This window comes from Pipistrellus hanaki (genome assembly GCF_964339955.1).
Source record: "Pipistrellus hanaki genome assembly, chromosome: 10".
Lineage (NCBI taxonomy): Eukaryota > Metazoa > Chordata > Mammalia > Chiroptera > Vespertilionidae > Pipistrellus > Pipistrellus hanaki.
This window is the reverse complement of record NC_140512.1, coordinates 15,580,648-15,600,288: the sequence shown is the minus strand read 5'-3', so window position 1 is coordinate 15,600,288 and position 19,641 is coordinate 15,580,648. Positions and strand designations below refer to the sequence as shown.

Here is a 19,641-nt window from a genome sequence, read left to right as displayed (position 1 = left end):
GGAGATTTTATAAGACACTATAATAAACACTAATTAAATCTCTTATTTACCAAAAAAGTTTCATCTTATTCTCTAGTAGAACTTTAAAGGACATTTACAGTGAATTATTTACATAAAAATGGGAAATTAGTATATGCATTTCAAAAATGAAAGAGTATTGCTTCTAGAAACTACTCAATAAACAAACTAGTTTAATAAACATATTGCAAAAAAATTTGTGGTTGTCAAGAAATATACCTATACAGTGGTGCCTCGCATAACGAACGCCTCGCACAGCGAACTTTGGACAGGTTTTTCATGAAACCATCGGCCAAAAAGCAGAAAATGGATGAAGATGTGCAAGATTCGGTAGACTCTACTTAGTCTGTCTTAAAATTAAAAAAATGTGTGTTTTTTTTAAAAAAATTATGTTTTTAGATGTATCTAAATAAAAATATGTCATCTTAGCATATTTTTTTTTATGTCATCTTAGCATATTTTATGCTACAGAACGAATTATTTTTTTTAACATGTATTGTTATGGGAAAACGCGTTTCACATAACGAACTTTTCGCATAACAAGCTTGCTCCTGGAACGAATTAAGTTCGTTGTGTGAGGCACCACTGTAGCTATTTGACATGTAACCTCTCTGTAAGATATAAACACAGATAATACTAACTCGTTATCTTCTTGGATTTTTCAATAAAGAGATAAAAATATTTAACGATTATATATTTAAACATACCTTAACTATTTCATCAATGAAACAAATGTGAGAAACAGGATCTCTCTTCTTGGCCAATATTTTTTGTAGATGTTGTACCTAAAAAGGGGAAGAGAGGAAAATGTATACAACTGGGTATTTTCAAAAGAAACAAGTATGCAAAGTAGGTATCAGAAAAAGCAAGGGAAGGGAAATGGCATTTTGGCAGAGCCTTTCCAGGCATGATAATTAGCTAATATAGTTATTTTGAATATTCAGAGATTCAAAGAAACATTCCCAAGGTCACATAACTTGAAATAACCAAAAATTAATTAATGTTCTTTTCACCCTAAAAAATATTTACCTGTCCACAAACAGTACAAATATGATCCACAAGTTTCTCCATATTGGTCCAGAGGGAAGCACGGAAAGCTGCAGTGTTTCCTGGGGTTGGCATGGTAGATCGTCCGGGTCCCCCTGTTTGTAAGAGTGACAAAGAAATATAAAAAATCAAATTTTCTAACTATCACAACTATATGTTCTTATAAAAAGCATACACAACCAGGTATCTCAGATGGCTGGAGCATCATTCCGATACATCAAGGTTGTATTAATAGGTTTGATCCATGGTAAGGACAACGTATAAGAATCAACCAATGAATGCATAAATAAGAGAAACAAAGTAATACTCATCAAAATGGATTATAAAAATTGATTTATAATTCATGAGTTCATAGTGAAAAATCATGATTAACAGGATGGGACGTGCTTTTTAAAGAGGAGTGTCAGGTAATAAATGCAGGTGAAATGACAGAACTATGAAAAAACTGCCATTTTGAAACTATTAGCAAAGTAATTAATTGAGAGAAAAATTATTGGATACAAAAACATTAGGAGAAATGTTACAGGAAACAGGATATTCACATGGTCTCAAAGTATGTGCCACAATTACTTACTAATTACAAAGAAAAGAGTATTTCTGCAAGGAACAATCCGGCATACACCACAGAAACAAAGTGATTTCATTTAGCATCAGCCATTATGAGAGAGACTAACATAATTTTGGTGCTTCCTGACATGATGTAATGGGGAATACACATCACCACCTTACCAGTTTGTTTTCCCTGAATGTAATCATTAAGAAACAGTCAGTTAAATCCAGACAAATCCAGATAGTGGGGCTCTCCAAACATGTTAATACCAAAAAAGGCAATGAAGTTGTTTCTGATTAAAAGAAAAGTTAGACAAGATAACCAATAGAAAAGTATAATGCCTCACTGGTTCAAGTTGTGGCAATATAAATATTTTTTAGAACAATGAGAGAATGTTGAATATAAATTACATATTAAATACTGGTAACATTAGTTATCTGTTAAATTTCTTGAGATTGATATCTAAGAATGTTACTGTATGTATACTACATACACACAGTTATTTGTAGTTTAAAAATGTTTCAACATAAAAAGAAGGAATTTTAATCTCCAATTTAAAAGTATAAATTTCAGTCCAAACTAAGCTTAAAAAACAAGAGCTCATCAGTGATCAGATAGTCTATCCTACATTTACTGAGGGCAAAAAAATAAAAAAATAAATAATAATAATAATAAAATTAAATTAAAAAACAAGGCTGTGTTTGTAGGCTGCTTTACAAAAACAATAGCTTTTAAACAATTCTGTTTAGAAAAAGAATTACATGTACCTTTAGTAAGGAGATGCTTTGATAATTTCTACTCTGATCATTGAAAAGTAATAAAAAGAGAAGCATGTAGAAAAGAGATATTGGCTTAAAAATATAATTCCTGTTTGAAATCTAGGTCTAATTAATTTTTAAAATAATAAGAATATTAAGAAAAAATATACAAGGAATAGAGAGATAATACTGAAACAATCTATCTCATGTTATATGTATTTTAAACTTGTAATAGTGAGGAAAGGCTATATAGTATCTTTGTGAAAATGAAAACTATTAATCAAATTCCTGGACTATGCACAACTTGCTTTTATTATAAAGAAATATAGGTTGCATCAACCCATTACTCTTGAAATAAATACCAGCAGAAAAACAAGAAGATACTCTTTTCTGCTCATATTTACTTTGAAAAACAAATACAGAAAAACAAGCTCACAGTCACAGGTCTGATTACTTCTAGAGACTTTATTTTTCTTACTTATAACTTAGTATTTACTTATTTATAACTTATGATTTTTATTCTCATAAGCTAAATTCATCTAGTTGAATATACAAATATGATAGAAATAATCAATGAACATAGGATGGCCCTGGGGGGAGGGTGTCTGGGAACCCTCAGGGGTTGTCTGACCAACGGCTTAGACCCACTCCTGCTTCTGGCTGAGCGGCACTCCCTTCCCCCTCTCCGCCCCCCGACCCCCATGGGAGCGCACTGATCACCAGGGATCAGCTCTTGCATTGAGTGTCTACACCCTGGTGGTCACTGTGCGTCATAGTGACTGGTGACCGGTGGTTTTGCCATTTGGTCGATTTGCATATTAGCCTTTTATTATATAGGATTTACATATATAAAACAATATATTTAAAACAATATATAGATAGCATAGTCTATTATGTTCTTAGGCTTTAAATATCTTCATACTACATATCTCTTCTGGTAACTTGTTCTTTATGTAATGTTTTTGAGTATTATCTATATTGGGAAATTTATTAGCTTAAATATCACATAGTAGTCTACTTAATAAATAAACCAGTTTATTCATTTTTCTATTGAAGGAAAGTTGTTTTCACTATTTCACTATTGTTATTTACAATAGTGTAATAAAAATTCTTGGCCCAGACTGGGTAGCTCAGTTGGTTAGGGCGTCATCCTGATACACCAAGGTTGCAGGTTCAATCCCCAGTCAGGGCACATACAAGAATCAACCAATGAATACATAAATAAGTGGAATAACAAATCAATATTTTTCCCTCTCTCCCTTTCCTATCTAAAATCAATAAGTAAAAATAAATTCTTATACATATGTACCAGAGTTTCTCTAGGGTATGATCTTATAAGAGAAATAATAAAATAATAAGGTATACACATTTAAACCTTACAAATCAATTTGATACAACTGAATAAAGTGGTTGAACCATTTCATTCTCCTACAATTAGAGTACAAGAATTTGTGATCTCATCCAACACTTAGTTCTGTCTTAGATTTCGCCAATCTCATGAGTGAGAAATAGTATCTTATTTAATTTGTATTTACCCAATAATTATTTCATCCTCCAAAATGAGACTGAACATCTTTTTACATCTGTCACATCTATTAGATATATTCTTCTTTAAATTGTCTATTCATAGTCTTTATCTGTTTTTCCATTTGAGTTATCTTATTCTTATTAAATTACAAACTTTTCAGTACCTCATAGGTAACATTTTCCCCTTAAGTTGTATTAATGTTATATTTAATTTGAAAACAGAATAACATATCGACATGATGCCCAACACCTTTGAATGGAATGCTTTAATGCAATGCATTTCCAAAACACAAGAACATTCTAAAACATAATATTAATATCAGAAACAAGATCAGAAAATTGACATTAATATTGTCAATGTAACATTTTAAAAAATAATAGTGATTATTCTTTTTAAAAATAATAAAGAAGCCGAGACCGGTTTGGCTCAGTGGATGGAGCGTTGGCCTGTGGACTGAAAGGTCCCGGGTTCGATTCCGGTCAAGGGCATGTACCTTCGTTGCGGGCACATCCCCAGTGGGGGTGGTGCAAGAGGCAGCTGATCGATGATTCTCTCTCATCGATGTTTCTGACTCTCTATCCCTCTCTCTTCCTCTCTGAAAAGAATCAATAAAATATATTAAAAAAAATAAAAATAAAAAAATAATAAAGAATTGATGCTTAAGCTTTCTACATTAAATCACAATACTCACTATTTAACAGAAGATAATAAGGGTTTAAAACTTTTTATTCTTTTAACAAAAGGGCGTACATTAGGACTGACAGTATATGAATAACTGCTTTTATTTCCTCCCCTATTTTTTTTACAACACAATAGGAATGAGATTAAACTGCTCCTGAAAATTTAAACATTAGATCAAACTTTCTGAGAATAATTGCTGGAGAAAAAATGAGTGAAATCTTCTTAGGTAATTTCTGTTCAAAGCTCTCCTAAAATAGTCTTAATACAGACCTATTCAGAGGCTAGCACTTAAGATATAAAAATATTTCTCTTTGTATCTAGTGTAATTATTTATGAGGTTATGTTTATAACAAATATAAAAATAAAAATGGCTGCCAATAACAATATTTTACTGTTAGCCATATTTCAAGAATTCTGTTATTAATTTTATATGTTATTCTTTAGGACAACCCTAGTAGCTTCTTCAATAGAAATAGAAAAATTGGAGAGTACATATAGACACCATTTGGGGGAACTTTTCTGTAGTCTGAGGAAATGGAATTGTAAAGGTGAAGAAACAGAGTCAAGATAGATTTGTTTGCCGAAACCGGTTTGGCTCAGTGGTAGAGCGTCAGTCTGCGGACTGAAAGGTCCCAGGTTCGATTCTGGTGAGGGGCATGTACGTTGGTTGTGAGCACATCCCCGGTAGGGGGTGTGTAAGAGGCAGCTGGTTGATGTTTCTCTATCATCGATGTTTCTAGCTCTCTATCTCTCTCCCTTCCTCTATCTCTCTCCCTTCCTCTCTGTAAAAAAATCAATAAAATATATTTTTTTTAAAAAGAAAAAAAGAAAAAAAGATAGATTTGTTTGATGGTCATTAAGCAGAAGATACACTAGCATGATTGTATGTGATGGAAAAGACATGTGCAAAAGGAAAAACTGATAAAGTGGCAAAGAGAAGAGATCATTCAAAGCCCTTGAATGATGGGATCTAATGCAAAAGTGGAGTACTTGGTCTTTGCTGGGAGCAGACAGCTCATCCATATTAATAGGAGAGAAGAAGGAATATAAGGAGAAAAACGCAGAGTTGGGTTACTTAGATCAGTGAGAGGTACACATAACATGTCTCTCCTATCTATGAAGTGTGTTATATAGATGAATGTCATTATCAGGGGCAATGCAGTGCTAGTCCTCTCCACCTTGAGTCTTCCTAATTTTAGTTTTCTTTAGATTCTGTTTAGTTGTAATATTCCCAAAAGTTGTTTTTTTGGTTTTTTTTTTAAATCAGTTTCTAGCTTCACCATTATTGCTCCTGAATACCAGAATTATCATAAGGAAAAGCCCAAAAAGCTAAGGTAGAGATGGCATTTCCTTAAAAGATTATTTTCTGTCTCAATAAGAAGTACATGTGAGGATAGGGATTTTAGAGAAAAAAATATGTTCCTTTTTTGTTCTTGCATCTGCTTCCTCTGAACTAAATGAAGTAACAGTTTTTAGATTTTTATCTAGAAGTTTTGAATATACCAATTGGCCAGTTCAACTCAAAACTGATTACACAAAAATGTTATAAATAAATTCTGAAACATAATTTCTCTCATTTTCTACTAAAAAATGAGTCATTAAATTACTTTGAAACTTGAGTATTCCATATACTATTCAAAGGACTTCTTGGTTATAAATAAGTAAAGAAGTTAAATATAAACCAAATCCTTACCTCTCGCAGCTGACTGGGAAGGCTGAGTCAAAACTTTGATGTCTAATGCACTATTGATACTCTCTTCTATAGAGGCACAATATCCATCCACGACACTGGTAATGGTATTCTTCAAAGTTCCAAGATTATGGAAAACCTGAAGAGCTGTTCCGACTTGGGTTGGATTCTTTTAAAAGGTGGGGGTGGGTAGAGTGGAAATGGATATATATATAAATAGAAAAACAAACAAAAAAAAGATAGAAATCTACAACTTTTAGAGGTATGTGAGCAGTTACTACAATATTTTCCAATTATCAAAGACAAGCAAAAGACAATGCATTTGGAACAAATATTATTTTTAGTTATTATTTATTTCATAAAAGACAAAGTTAAATATTCTTTATATTAGGTCAACCCTTTTGCTTTTCCTCCTCCTTTAAAGGATAAGATCAGGAATTTGTTATATTATTAGATCATATTTAAAATTTACCATCAACCTCTATGCAGAGAGCCATCTGGAAATAACAATTCATCATGATACACCTGACATTAAAACATCTCCAGATACACCAAGTTTTGTACATGGGAAATATTCTCTGACAATTATAATAGATCTCAAAGCAAACAGACTAAACACATTTGAAAAATACCATGCTAGAAAGAGATATACTTCTACTGCAAAGGCAACAATGTTTCCAGACAATATCTTCTCTTTACGTGAGGCAGTCAATATTCCAAGAATAATTTTTCTACAAATTGTCACTGTGACCTTCAACAAATCATTTAACCTTACAGGAAATTACCCAGCTTCATAAATTGTAATATAAAATGCAATGAAGACCATGTAATAAGAAGAGAAAGGATAATTTCATCAGTAGATCAAGACAGACTTCTGCTTCAAAAGCATTTCAGAAGATGGCACAACAACTTTATTTATTAAACTAAAATCATTTCACCTGCTTTGGAAATAAATATGATGTAATTTTTTCTTTCTCTTTCAATGCCGTGGTAACATTACAGAGAGGAAAATAAAATCCCACAAGAACATGCTCAGAAAAGAAGCAAAGTTGTTTAAGAACCCTAAAAAAGCTTGCCAAAACAGGAACACTGTAACCAAAGCAACAGCTGGCACTGAGCTAATGGAACAGATATATCTGTAGACTACTGTAAAGATTGGTCCAAGAAACAGCAAGCAACATTCCAGCATTTACTAGGCTATAGGCTAAAATGAAATTACCTTCGTGAGCACAGATACAGCATTAAGTCAAAAGTTTGGCAGGATTTTAAAGAGCTTAACATCACTGAAATTAGAAATGCAGAGATAGAATTTGACTTAATTGGAAATAAAATGCAAAAATTACATAAATGTACAAGACCAGGATTCCACTGTGGATGGTATATTAAAAGTCTGAGACCTGACTTGGATGGCTCAGTTGGCTGGAACATCGTCCATGCACCAAAAGATCACAGGTTTGATTCCCAGTCAGGGCACATTCCTGGGGTGTGGGTTCAGTTTCAGGTCAGGGTGTATGCAGGAGGCAACTGATAGATGTTTCTCTTTCACATTCATGTTGCTCTCTCTCCGCCATCTCCTTTCCCTTCTCTCTAAAATCAATTAAAAAGAAAACAAAAATATATTCTTGGATGAGGATTAAAAAAGAATTCTGAAAGGATTGTATAATCCTTGTATCACAAAAACAATCACATTTTACTTTTTTTTTCCAAAAAAAAAAATCTCTTCAGCAGTTAAATTACTTTTCTTTAGGTTTCATATATCAGAAAAGAAATACATGCTCTGGAAAGGAAAATGACAAATATATAATATAAATTTTGCTAATCTATTTGGCTATTATACTCCATGCAACATTCCACAAAATGACTTGGTTTGCAAAGCTTTATGCACTAATATAAAGTTTGAGTAGTTGATTCAAACTGATTTTAACTGGAAAGAACAGCAAAGATTAAGAAATTTTACTTTGAAAACTATGTATTTATTACTTCCAAAACAAAATATTACAATATTTCCTAAAAGTTTGCTGCTACTTCATATTCAATTAAAACAAACAATAAGGAACTCTAGAGTCAAATAAAACAGATGTGGGACATGGGGAAGGAGAGGCAGAAATTATCAACAGGTCCCCCACTTGGCTTCTCCCAAGACAGAGGCGTTAGTGAGAAAGATGCAAAGTACTAAGCAAAAATTCAAAGAACAGTTATCTCTCACTATTTAGATAATCCTTACTGCTAAAAAGAAAGGAAAAGAAGGCGTAGGAAGGAAACAGATCTTCAACAAAAAGCAGATTAATTCTTTAAAACACTCTCAATAGAATACCTATCAAATAAAATTGGGTTGATTTTCAGGTGAATTTTAAGAATAAAAAGCACAGTCCCTAATGATGCACAATAACTAAGAAAGTTTAAAATCCAAATATTTTACTTATAAAGAGTGGTATTAATAAACTCATAACACCTTATATATAACAGGCATACATGGGAACAAAATACTTAAGGCTATTTATAATATTTGTGTGCATACATCACAACATGATACATACAGGAGAGGCCTAAAACACTGAAAACTTAATGGAGCTGCATGGGAGATAACATGTAAAGGCAGAAAAAATCACATTAAATAATGTAATTTAAAATCAAGAATTATATTAGCTACCTTGGTTTCGATTCAGAGCTCACCAGTGGCTTTTCTGAATCAGGAACATGAAGCTATTAATGCTTGATATGTACTTTCTCAGCTAACCTAATGTGATTATTTCAGAACCTGTTAACAATCAGCAGTCAACAGTACATAACCCAAATGAAATTAAGAGACTAAGCAGGATATTTAATAGCATAATATGATCTTATCAACCAAAAATCAGCTTTGTTCTAGCTCATTTTAAAGAGAAGCAGAAAAAAATGAAGAGCTATAGTAAGGCTAGGAGAAAAGGAGAGAAAAAAGGAAGAAGAGGATAAATAAGAAAGTGAAAATGGTTTGGAAGAAGGGTCTACAGAAAAGAAGTGATAACACAGAGAGATCCTAAGAAAAAGGAGAAGAGAGCAAAGGAATAATCAATATGGGAGAAAGGGATTTTATTAATTTCCAAATTTCTTTTTTTTTTTAAATCCTCACCTGAGGATATGGTGGTTGTTTCCAATTGATTTTTAGAGAGAGTATGGGGGCTGGGGGTGGAGAGGGAGGGAGGGAGGGAGAAAGAGAGAGAGAGAGAGACAGAGAGAGAGAGAGAGAGAGAGAGAGAAATTGATGTGAGAGAAAAACATCAATTGGTTGCCTCCCATACTTGTCCACAGCGGGGATTGAACCTGAAACCTAGGTATGTGCCCTTACCTGAAATCGAATCCTCAACCTTTAGTTGTATGGAATCTCATCATCTTACCTAATAAAAGAGTAATATGCTAATTGACTTTACCTTCACTATGCCCACAGCCAATCAGGGGTGCTATGCAAATTAACCCAGGAAAGATGGCAGCCCCCACGCTGAGGGACCAGGGGGCGGCGTGGGGCAGGACAGCACCCTCCCTGTGCCACCCCACCGCTCCAATCGCTGAGGAGCCCGGGCAGCACCCCGATCGAGGACGGTGGCACGGGGCCAGGCAGCGCCCACCCAGTGCGGCCTCCGATGCCGCCGGGGGCCAAGCCCCGACCCTGAAAGAAGGCAGAAGGCAGGCCAGAGCCAAGGCCGGGTCCCCGGTGCCGGAGGAAAACTGGTGCCGGCAGCCAGGTGAAGGAAGGTCTATTGCACGATTCCTCGTGCAACGGGCCTCTAGTGATTGGTAATATTAGGTAATATTTCAAGGACACCAAAAGGTGTTCAATAATAAAATGAAATTTATAGGACAATAAAACTAATCATGAAACATAAGAGTCAAGCCCCAAATCTTAATCTTTTTAAAAAAAATATTTTATTGATTTTTTTTTTTTTTTTTTTTTTTTTTTTACAGAGAGGAAGAAAGGGAGATAGAGGGCCAGAAACATCAATGAGAGAGAAATATCAATCAGCTGCCTCCTGCAACTCCCCCCTGGGGACGTGCCCACCACAACCAAGGTACATGCCCTTGACTGGAACCAAACCTGGGACCCTTGAGTCTGCAGGCCGACGCTCTAGCCACTGAGCCAAACCAGTTAGGGCCCAAATCTTAATCTTTTAATATAAAAGTTTAAGTTAAATATATACACATGGCTTATTTTTAAAATTCTAGTCATTCAGTGCTTTACAAAAAATATTATGGCAAGAATAACTAGTTAATCCCCTCTTGTTTCTTATTACTAAAAACCTAATTTTCCTCAGGGGTGAAAATGTGCACTGCCCCAGGCAATGGCTCATGAGTAGCCTAAGCCAATGTTGACAATTCTGTTCATCTTTGCTACACGCTTGCTTTCACAATGCTCCTGACAACTGGGGTGACACTATGACCCACATATGGCCAATAAGACATAAGGACAGTCTGCTGACAATTTTAGAAAAGGATTTTGTAACTGCCTTTTGGCTGGCCGTTGGCATAGCCCCATCTCCACACCCTGAATATGAAGGTAGTATCTATGGGTGTGACAGCTATCTTGTGACTATGACATGACAAGTTAGGAGGACACTCAAGGCAGAGTGGAAAGAAAGACGCGGATCCTTGTTGCACAGCTGGAAGAATGTTGCCACCATCCACATCTAAATATCTACTTGGTTAAGCCACTATTATTCTGGCTTCTTGCTACAACACTAGCAGTCTCATCCAGCACCAAACTGATTGAAATACAATACACAAAAATTCATGAGTCCATAATACTTTTAAAAAATGAAAGAAAAACAAAAAGAGAAGAAATAATGCCTCATTTGCTACTACTGGTTGTAACTATTATATCAACTCATTACTCTGTAAATTGATAATTAAAGTGCGAAATTTATTTACTTATATTCCCTCTCTTCCCCCCCGTCCCCTGGTCGAACTCCTGATCTAGGGGGACAATTTACATAGTATACTTTTATTATATAGGATTACATACATTTGATGTTACAAATCTTAGAGAATCCATTTTTAGAATTAAATAATTATACTAAATAACTTCTCCTGTACTTACTTTATGTCCTATTCCCCAATTCAAATTATAGTTCTTCAGTGATAAAATGAAAACACATTACTTTTGTAATCTCAAAGTTAAATGTTAATCTGTATTATAACACATTTTCCACATTAAGAAGGTGATAGATATTTTTGTTACCTGAGTCTCCACACCCTGCTCCAGGAGGCGCTTAGCTTGATTTTCCACTTCAAGTCGAGCTCTTGCAATAAAAAGTAGATCATTTTCTATTACTTCAATTCCAGAGAGATCTATTCCTTGAGAAAGATAATCTATTTAAAAAAAACACAAACATTTAAATATTTCAATGTCAGATACATATCAAGATATCAAGGCTTCATGTCTAACTGTTCTAAGTACTATGAATTTGTTGCTGCATACTACTCCACTTCAAAATCTGTATTCTAGAAAATATGTATTGATATTTTTTAAATTACCCAAACCTTTTCTACTCAATAAATAACTTTATTCCAGAGCCAAAGGTTCCAAATAAGAGTTAGTAAAGCAAGACTAGAAATTACGATTATCATAAATTCAAAGTAATGTGAACAGATCATATAAAAAGTAGTATCAAATTTATTTTTATGCAAATAATAACCTGATTATCTTAAATTTCTTTCAATTTACAAGCTTGCTTTTTAAAAGTACTCTATAATAAGGTAGCATTTGAAATAAATGTCCAACATTTGGAGAATGATTAATAAATTATGAAAAAACTTAGCATGCTTCCAATTTACAAGATTCGTGTAGTTCTAATAGTTACTTATACTAAAAAATTTTCATGATATTATTGAGTGAAAAAAATTACAAAGAGAGCTTAATGCTATATAATTTTATAGAGTTTATAGTCATATAAACTTTATTTATAATATATACAAAGCAAGAAGTGTAAAAATCTATATACCAAAATGTTCATAAAAATTGTCTCTGCATAGAGTTTGAAATTTTTATTATTAAATTTTTTGGCTTAATCTTAGACATCTTTTCAGTAGATCATCCCAGACCAATCCTATAAGCCTCAGAAAGACAAGGGACTAATTTTTAGAAAAATATATATAGCAAAAGGTTACTCATATTTATTAAGTTTAAGGCATGCAATTCTTTAGGGACACATACAAAGCATTATTCACAATAGCCAAGAGATGGGATCAACCCAAATGTCCACTGACAGATGAATAGATAAGGAAAATGTGGTGTGTTCATAGAATAGAATATTATTCAGTCGTAAAAAAAGGAGATCCTATCACATGCTATAATGTGGAGGTAACTTGAAGTCATTATGCTAAGTGAAATAAGCCAGTCACAAAATGACAAATACTGTATAATTTCACTTATATAAGGTATCTAAAGTAGTCAAACTCATAAAAACACACAGTGGTTGCCAGGCACTGGAGAAGATAAACGAGAAGTTGTTCATTTGAGTACAGAGTTTCAGTTTTGTACAATGCTGTAAACACAGAGAACACTATGAAACTATAAACTTAAAAGTGGATAAGATCGTAACTGTTATGTTTTTACCTCAACTTAAAAAAAAGTGCTGAAGAGAATATGGAAAAACTGGAATCCTTGCACATTGCTGGTGGAACTATAAAATGGGGCAGCATCTGTGGAAAACAGTTTGGCAGTTCCTCAAAAGATTAAACATATAATGACCATGTGATCCACCAAATTTTAAGCTCGTATATACCCAAAAGATTTGAAAGCAGTAACCTGAACAGATATTTATACACTGATGTTCATAGTAGCATTATTCACAATAAAGGAGGGAAGCAACACATGTGTTCATCAAGATTAATGGATAAAGAAACTGTGGTTTAAATGTATAATGGACTATTATTCAGCCTTCAAAAGTAAATTCTGACATATGCTTCAAGGTGGATGAACCATGAAGACACTATACTAAGTTAAATAAGCCAGTCACAAAAGGACAAGTATTGTATCATTCCATACATATTCAGTATCTGGGGTAGACAAACTCATAGAGACAAACAGAAGTGGTGGTTTCCACTGAGTAGGGGAGGAAGGAGCAGGGAGAATTGACAGTGTTGAATGGGTACAGAGTTTCAAGTTGAGGAGAGGAAGAGTAATGGTGGTAATGGTTGAACAACTATGTAAAGGCACTTAATGCCATAAGTGCTATACATTTAAAAATTGTTAAACTGGCAAATTTCTATGTAAATTTCACACATACACACACATACACAATATCTTTCTTACCTTTGTGTGTGTGTGAAAGTGGCTTATTTGAGAAATGCAAGAACAATGAGTAAGGGAGCAAAATCAAGATAAGGACTTAAGAAAGGATATTGTATCAAGCCAGCTCCATTGTGGGTGACTAGAACTGAATTTCCTAGAGACTTAGGGAAACAGCGCAGAGCCCAAACCTGAGTTATCCCACCAAGGAGCCAGGGAGCTGGGGTATGTATACACCAACACCTGCCAGTCATTGGTGAGGACTGCTCCCTGGCACTTGTGTCCCACTGCTCAAAGGGACAGTGGTCTTCCATGGCTCAAGTCAGTTAATGGAAGGCCTAGCTGGGAATGTGTGCTGGGTACTGGCAATGTCTGCTACTTGCAGAAATCAGCCAGAAGGAAAGTCAGTGAAAGGGGCATATAAAACCTGTGGGAACATGATAGTAGGAAATGACATCTGAGAGGAAGAGAGGGACCCATATTTTTCTATTTTAAAGTTAATATTAGTATTAAACTTGTATTGCTTAAGTTTTTAAATATTGTTTATTTTTGTGTGCAAGGGATGTTGGATGAGGGTATAATGAAAATGGGTTGTACTTTACCAGAATCTGAAAAACTGGGCATAAGAGAAAGTACTATGCCAAAATGATATTTTAAAAATAAAATAGGCTGGAAAAAATGAGAAGACAAGAAGGTAAGGAAGAGGAAGAGAGCCAGTATCCAAGTTTGGTAAAGTGAACTGCAAAGGGAGAGGTTATGGACAAGGGACAAGGAAAGAGGCCTATGTGTTTGCTGGGAAAGAGCTATTTCTAGCTCTTTGATGTCAAATTTATATTCTCAGCCTCAACCTCCCCCATGAATTCCATATCTCATATATTATCTCCTCTTGGATAGTTTAACAGGCATCTCAGACCCAGATGATTTGGCTCAGGGAATAGAACATCAGTCTGCAGACTGAAGGGCCCCAGGTTTGTTTCAGTCAAGGACACATGCCTGGGTTTCAGGCTCGATCCCTCAGTAGGGGGCTTGCAGTAGGTAGCCAGTCAATGATTCTCTCTCATGATTGATGTTTATCTCTCTCCCTTTCCCTTCTTCTCTGAAATCAATAAAAAAAAGTATCTCAAATTTAAAATATCCAAAAGTAATTATTTTCCTGCATAAACCTTCTCATCTCTCAGTATTGTTCACAGTAGTAAACAGTACCATATATGTATTTATTTGTCAAACTACACCATAAAATGTTTTTATAATCTCCTTGAGAACAGAAACTTTGGCTATTTTATCACTAATGCTTAGTGCAATATCTAGGACATAGGAGAACATCTATAAATACTTGTTTGAAATAATTTCTAGAAGATTAAATCTGTCTTAATTCTAACCTTTTTTGCAGAAATCAGTAAGAGAATTAAAACTTCTAACAGTTATAAGACAGTCTAGTTTTAGTCCCTCCTGGTGAAGACAAAAAAAAAAAAAAAGGCAAAGAAGAGTATGTATATACGTGTACTCAGCATGGAGCAGAAAGAAAAAAAGTGTAGAAAAATAGTGAAGAAAACAGTAGTTTTCTTTATCAATTACACACACACACACACACACACACACACTAAGCAAATTTATTTGTGGCCATTTTCATGATAGACTAGTGACCTGGTGCAGGGACTCATGCACAGTGAAAGGAAATTAATTAGAAGGTGGCTGGGGGGTAGGACTGGGCAAGATGGGCTGGGCATGCCCTGGAGCATCCTGTGGCCCCTCCCTGGCTGCCTGCACCTGGGGTGGTGCTGTGGATCAAAGGGCATCTTTGGATTGGGCGGGATCCCTGCAGCAGGTGGGGTCCATTGGCCTGGCCTCCTGGAATTGGGCCAAGACTGGCTCCCCAACATCCCCTAAGGGGGCCCGGAGGGTGAGAGGGAGCTCTACAAAGTTGCTGTCGTACAGGGCGTGGAAGACAAATGCAAGTGTGCAGTAAACCAGATTCAGGGCTGACAGAGCCCCAGCAACAACGTAACCCATGGCCAAAGGTGGAATCGTGCAGCCCCATGAGAAATTGGGCTCCCTCCTCTCTGATTCCAGGGTGAGTCATCCGAGAACCGCCACTGCCAAGGCACTACAGTTCAGCAGCTCCTGAGTTCAGCATCTGCCCCCTGTGGCCAGTGCATGCCATAGCTACCATAAGACAAACACTTAGCATATTAGATTTTTATATCTATATCTAAATCTAAATCTATACCTATACCTATATCTATACCTATACTAGATGCCTGGTGCACAAAATTCATGCATGGGAGAGGAGGGTGTCCCTCAGCCCAGCCTGCACCCTCTCCAATCTGGGAACCCTCAAGAAATGTCGGACTGCCCGTTTAGGCCCGATTCCAGTGGGATCTGGCCTAATCAAGCAGTCGGACATCCCTCTCACAATACAGGACTGCTTGTATTGCCCCTAACCACTTGATCACCCCCTCACCACTCCCCTGCCAGTCTGATTGATGCCTAACTGCTCCCTGCCAGCCTGTTTGCCCCTAACTTCTCTTCCCTGAAGGCCTGGTCCCTACCAACTGCCCTCCCCTGCTGGCCTGATTGCCCACAGCTGTCCTCCCCTGCAAGCCATCTTCGGATGGCCATCTTGTGTCCACATGGGGGAAGCCATCTTGTGTTTTGGAGTGGTGGTCAATTTGCATATTATTCTTTTATTAGATGGGCTAGAAGCCTGGTGCACAGGTGAGGGCCAGCTGGTTTGCCATGAAGAATGTCCCGGATCAGGGTGGGGATACCCTTGGTGTGTGGGGCAGCCTGGGCGAGGGGCCTGTGGCGGTTTGCAGGCCAGCCAAACCCCCTGGCGACCCAAGCAGAGGCCCTGGTATCTGGGATTTATTTATCTTTTATAATTGAAACTTTGTAGCCTTGAGTGGAGGCCTGGGCTGGCCAGGGTGTGCAGAAAGCTTGGCTTCCTCCATTGCCGGGGAAACACCACCCTCCTGCTCGTTCTATGGCCACAGCCATCTTGGTTGGGTTAATTTGCATACTTGCTCCTGATTGGCTGCTTGGTGTGGCTTGTGGGTGTAGATGAACGATGGTTAATTTGCATATTATTCTTTAATTAGATAGGATATATAATAGAGAAATGTGCTAATTAACCAAGACACTGTAATGGGTTGACCGGACAGGAGGTTACACACTCAGCATCGGGGGTGGGGTGGCAGGGGCCTCTACGCACCTGTTCTGGGGGAGGGCCTGATCAGCAGCAGCCACAGCTGCTACAGGACGGAGGGACTGAGGCAGGGCCGGGCCAGTGACTCGAGGGTGGGAGGCGCCACGCAATTTTGAATCGTGCGCTGGGCTCCTAGTCTATAATAATAAGAGTGTAATATGCTAATTAGACCAGACATCCTTCCAGATGACCTTTGGGGCTGGGAGGGAAGCCCGAGTCCTGAGTACCAGAGGGAAGGCAGTGCTGGCATCTGGGGGAAGAAAGGCCTACTCTTGCATGAATTTCCTGCATTGGGCCTCTAGTATATAGATAAGCCTAGAACTGCTTTAACAAGATTATAGTCTTACAACACACAATTAGAGAGGAGAGTCACCATGCAAACACTTCACACAAAGCAGATTCTGAGAAGCAGAAAAGAAAACTCAGGGTTTTGCCATTAAGGAGAAAACATTTACCAACAGGGAATTAAAGAGTGCCAAAATGTTTCCTCATTTTCTTCTTTCTTCTCTAAATTTAGAGCAACCATCTATTTCACAAATTTTCCTGGTCTGTCCTGATGATCTTCAACTGACCAAGTGAATGGATGTTAGGTAGTTACTTGCTGGTAAAATGAGTATTGCCACTCAACACACCTACTTTCCAGCACCAAACTGCTTTTCTCACAGTTCTAAGTGACAGCTTATAAGAAATTCAATGCATCCCCTTCATTTTAGTACCATTCTTTATCCCATCTTCAAGAGCCTGTGATGCTTCCAGCTCTGAACCTTTCCAGAATTCCATGGGGTGACATGCTTCATCTTGGCCTCTCCCTTTGCAGGTATTTCTGTTTCCACTGTCTATTCCTTAATAAACCAATTATCCCTCATTGATCTGCTTTCCATATTCCAAAATTCTGCTAATTTCTCTTCTGCTATATCTCTTTTGCAATCTTTGTCATTGTGGATTTATACCTTTTTATGTTTTTGCTGTCATTTTACTGAATTTCAAGCAGGTGCAGAAAAAAAGGAGTGCATTCAATCCACTATATCTAACCAGTAATCCAGAGCTTAAATTTTGGTCAAACTAAAATACATGACCCCCAACCCTAAATGCATGCACCTTGTCAATTTCTAAACAGTCCAATAAAATCCTATCTTTAATGCTCACTACACCCGTAACATCTCTCCTACTCTCCCAAACTGTAAATAATTTATCTTTCTCCTGAATTTTCACAGCATGTTGCTTGCATTTCTTCTGGCATTTACTTAGACCATATGTGCTATATTTTAATGACTAATGTTCAAAAATCTCCTGCACTGCCCAAAGTTATTCACTTCACTAAAAACACTTTAAATTCTATCAATCAAGGATTTATTTAGTAAAATTAGTGAACTTTAGAAATACAAAAATACTCTTCAAAATGATAAGCCTACCATGTTAGTTTAATAAGAATTTTTCCTTCTATACCAAATTATTAACCATGAACTAAGTAAATGTGATATCTGATAAAGAAAGGAAATCTTGCACAATTTAAAATACTAGGAATCTGGCTCTGAAGAAGAAATAATAAGGATACTGATGGAGGTGTGATGAATAATATGCAGGTATTTAAAAAATTAAAACCTCTAAAAAAAAAAAAAATATATATATATATATATATATATATGTGTGTGTGTGTGTGTGTGTGTGTGTGTGTGTGTGTGTGTATATAAATTTTTTTCCCCCTCAAGGTATACATCAAGCCCAAAACATATCAACAATGTTCTCTCTCTATTTCACATATATGCCTCAGGCTACATTTTACCATCTAGAAATATGGTCTTGCCTGCTATTTAAACCAATTTCATCTAAAAAGAAAAAGGGAAATATAGAAAGAGAAAGTTATAGCATGAATTCTGTCACCAAGAGAGAATTTAGAGTTGCAGATCATTTGGGTAGATAGTAGATCCAATAATCTATAATAATAAAAGCATAATATGCTAATTAGACCGGACAGCCAGATGTCCTCTGGGCATCCTTCCAGACAAAGCTGTGGCGGCTGTGAGGGCAGGCAACCAAGGCAGCTGGCAGTGGCAGCAGCGGCAGGGTGATGGGTGCGGCATCTTCCCATGATCGGCCGGGTCACCTCCCGCAGAGGAAGGCCAGACTGCAGCTTAGACTGTGAGAGGGGCAGGCTAGGCTGAGGGACCCCCATCCCCACTGAATGAATTTTCATGCACCGGGCCTCTAGTCTATACATATAAAAGCCTAAGGGACTGGCCAGTAGCTATGATGCACATTGACCACCAGGGGGCAGACACTTAACGCAGGAGTGGAAACCACAGGCATGAAAACATGAAACAAATTGATGAATCTCAGAGGAAAGGGGGAAGGAGGATGAGGAAGGGAATGCAGAGATTAACCAAAGATCTTACATGCATACTGGAGGCCCAGTGCATGGATTCATGCACTGGTAGGATCCCTAGACCTGGCCTGTGAGGATCAGGCTGAAACCAGCTCTCCTGAGGGGTCCCGGATTGTGAGAGGGCACAGGCCAGGCCAAGGGACCCCACCAGTGCATGAACCAGGCCTCTAGTGTATTATAACAGAGGTACTTCAAAGAATACAGTTGTTATATTTGAAGTACCTCAGGAGTAGTGAGATTTTGGAAAAAGGAACACCAGGAAAAGAGGGCTGGCTGGGTTTGGGTCTCACATAATTTTGAGGCACATTGTGCGTGGACAGGGACTTGACTCTGGGTCCTGTGATGCACCCCAGACTCTGACAGGAGGAAGGTTTTCATATACATTTTACTAATTTTCTTTCATCTCTGACACTTCTATTATAGAGAAAGGGCAAATAGCAAAAATGAGTTAAGAGGTATGTTTCAAACAATCCTAACAGACTAATTTTATAAGACATTCACCTTTGTAAATATCTGTAGA

At 36.8% G+C, this 19,641-nt stretch overlaps 1 protein-coding gene across 2 annotated transcripts in view; it reads right to left on the bottom strand.

Annotated features, from left to right (window-relative positions):
- The window catches only part of COG5 (component of oligomeric golgi complex 5), a 134,258-nt gene that overhangs the window by 53,372 nt on the left and 61,245 nt on the right, over positions 1–19,641 (bottom strand). For both annotated transcript variants that reach the window (XM_084897770.1, XM_084897771.1), the window contains exons 7-10: positions 11,482–11,612; positions 6,276–6,441; positions 1,048–1,160; positions 726–803 (exon numbers count right to left, since the gene is read on the bottom strand). In XM_084897770.1, the coding sequence (XP_084753896.1) occupies positions 726–803; positions 1,048–1,160; positions 6,276–6,441; positions 11,482–11,612 (488 nt within the window). The remainder of the gene's footprint in view (positions 1–725; positions 804–1,047; positions 1,161–6,275; positions 6,442–11,481; positions 11,613–19,641) is intronic.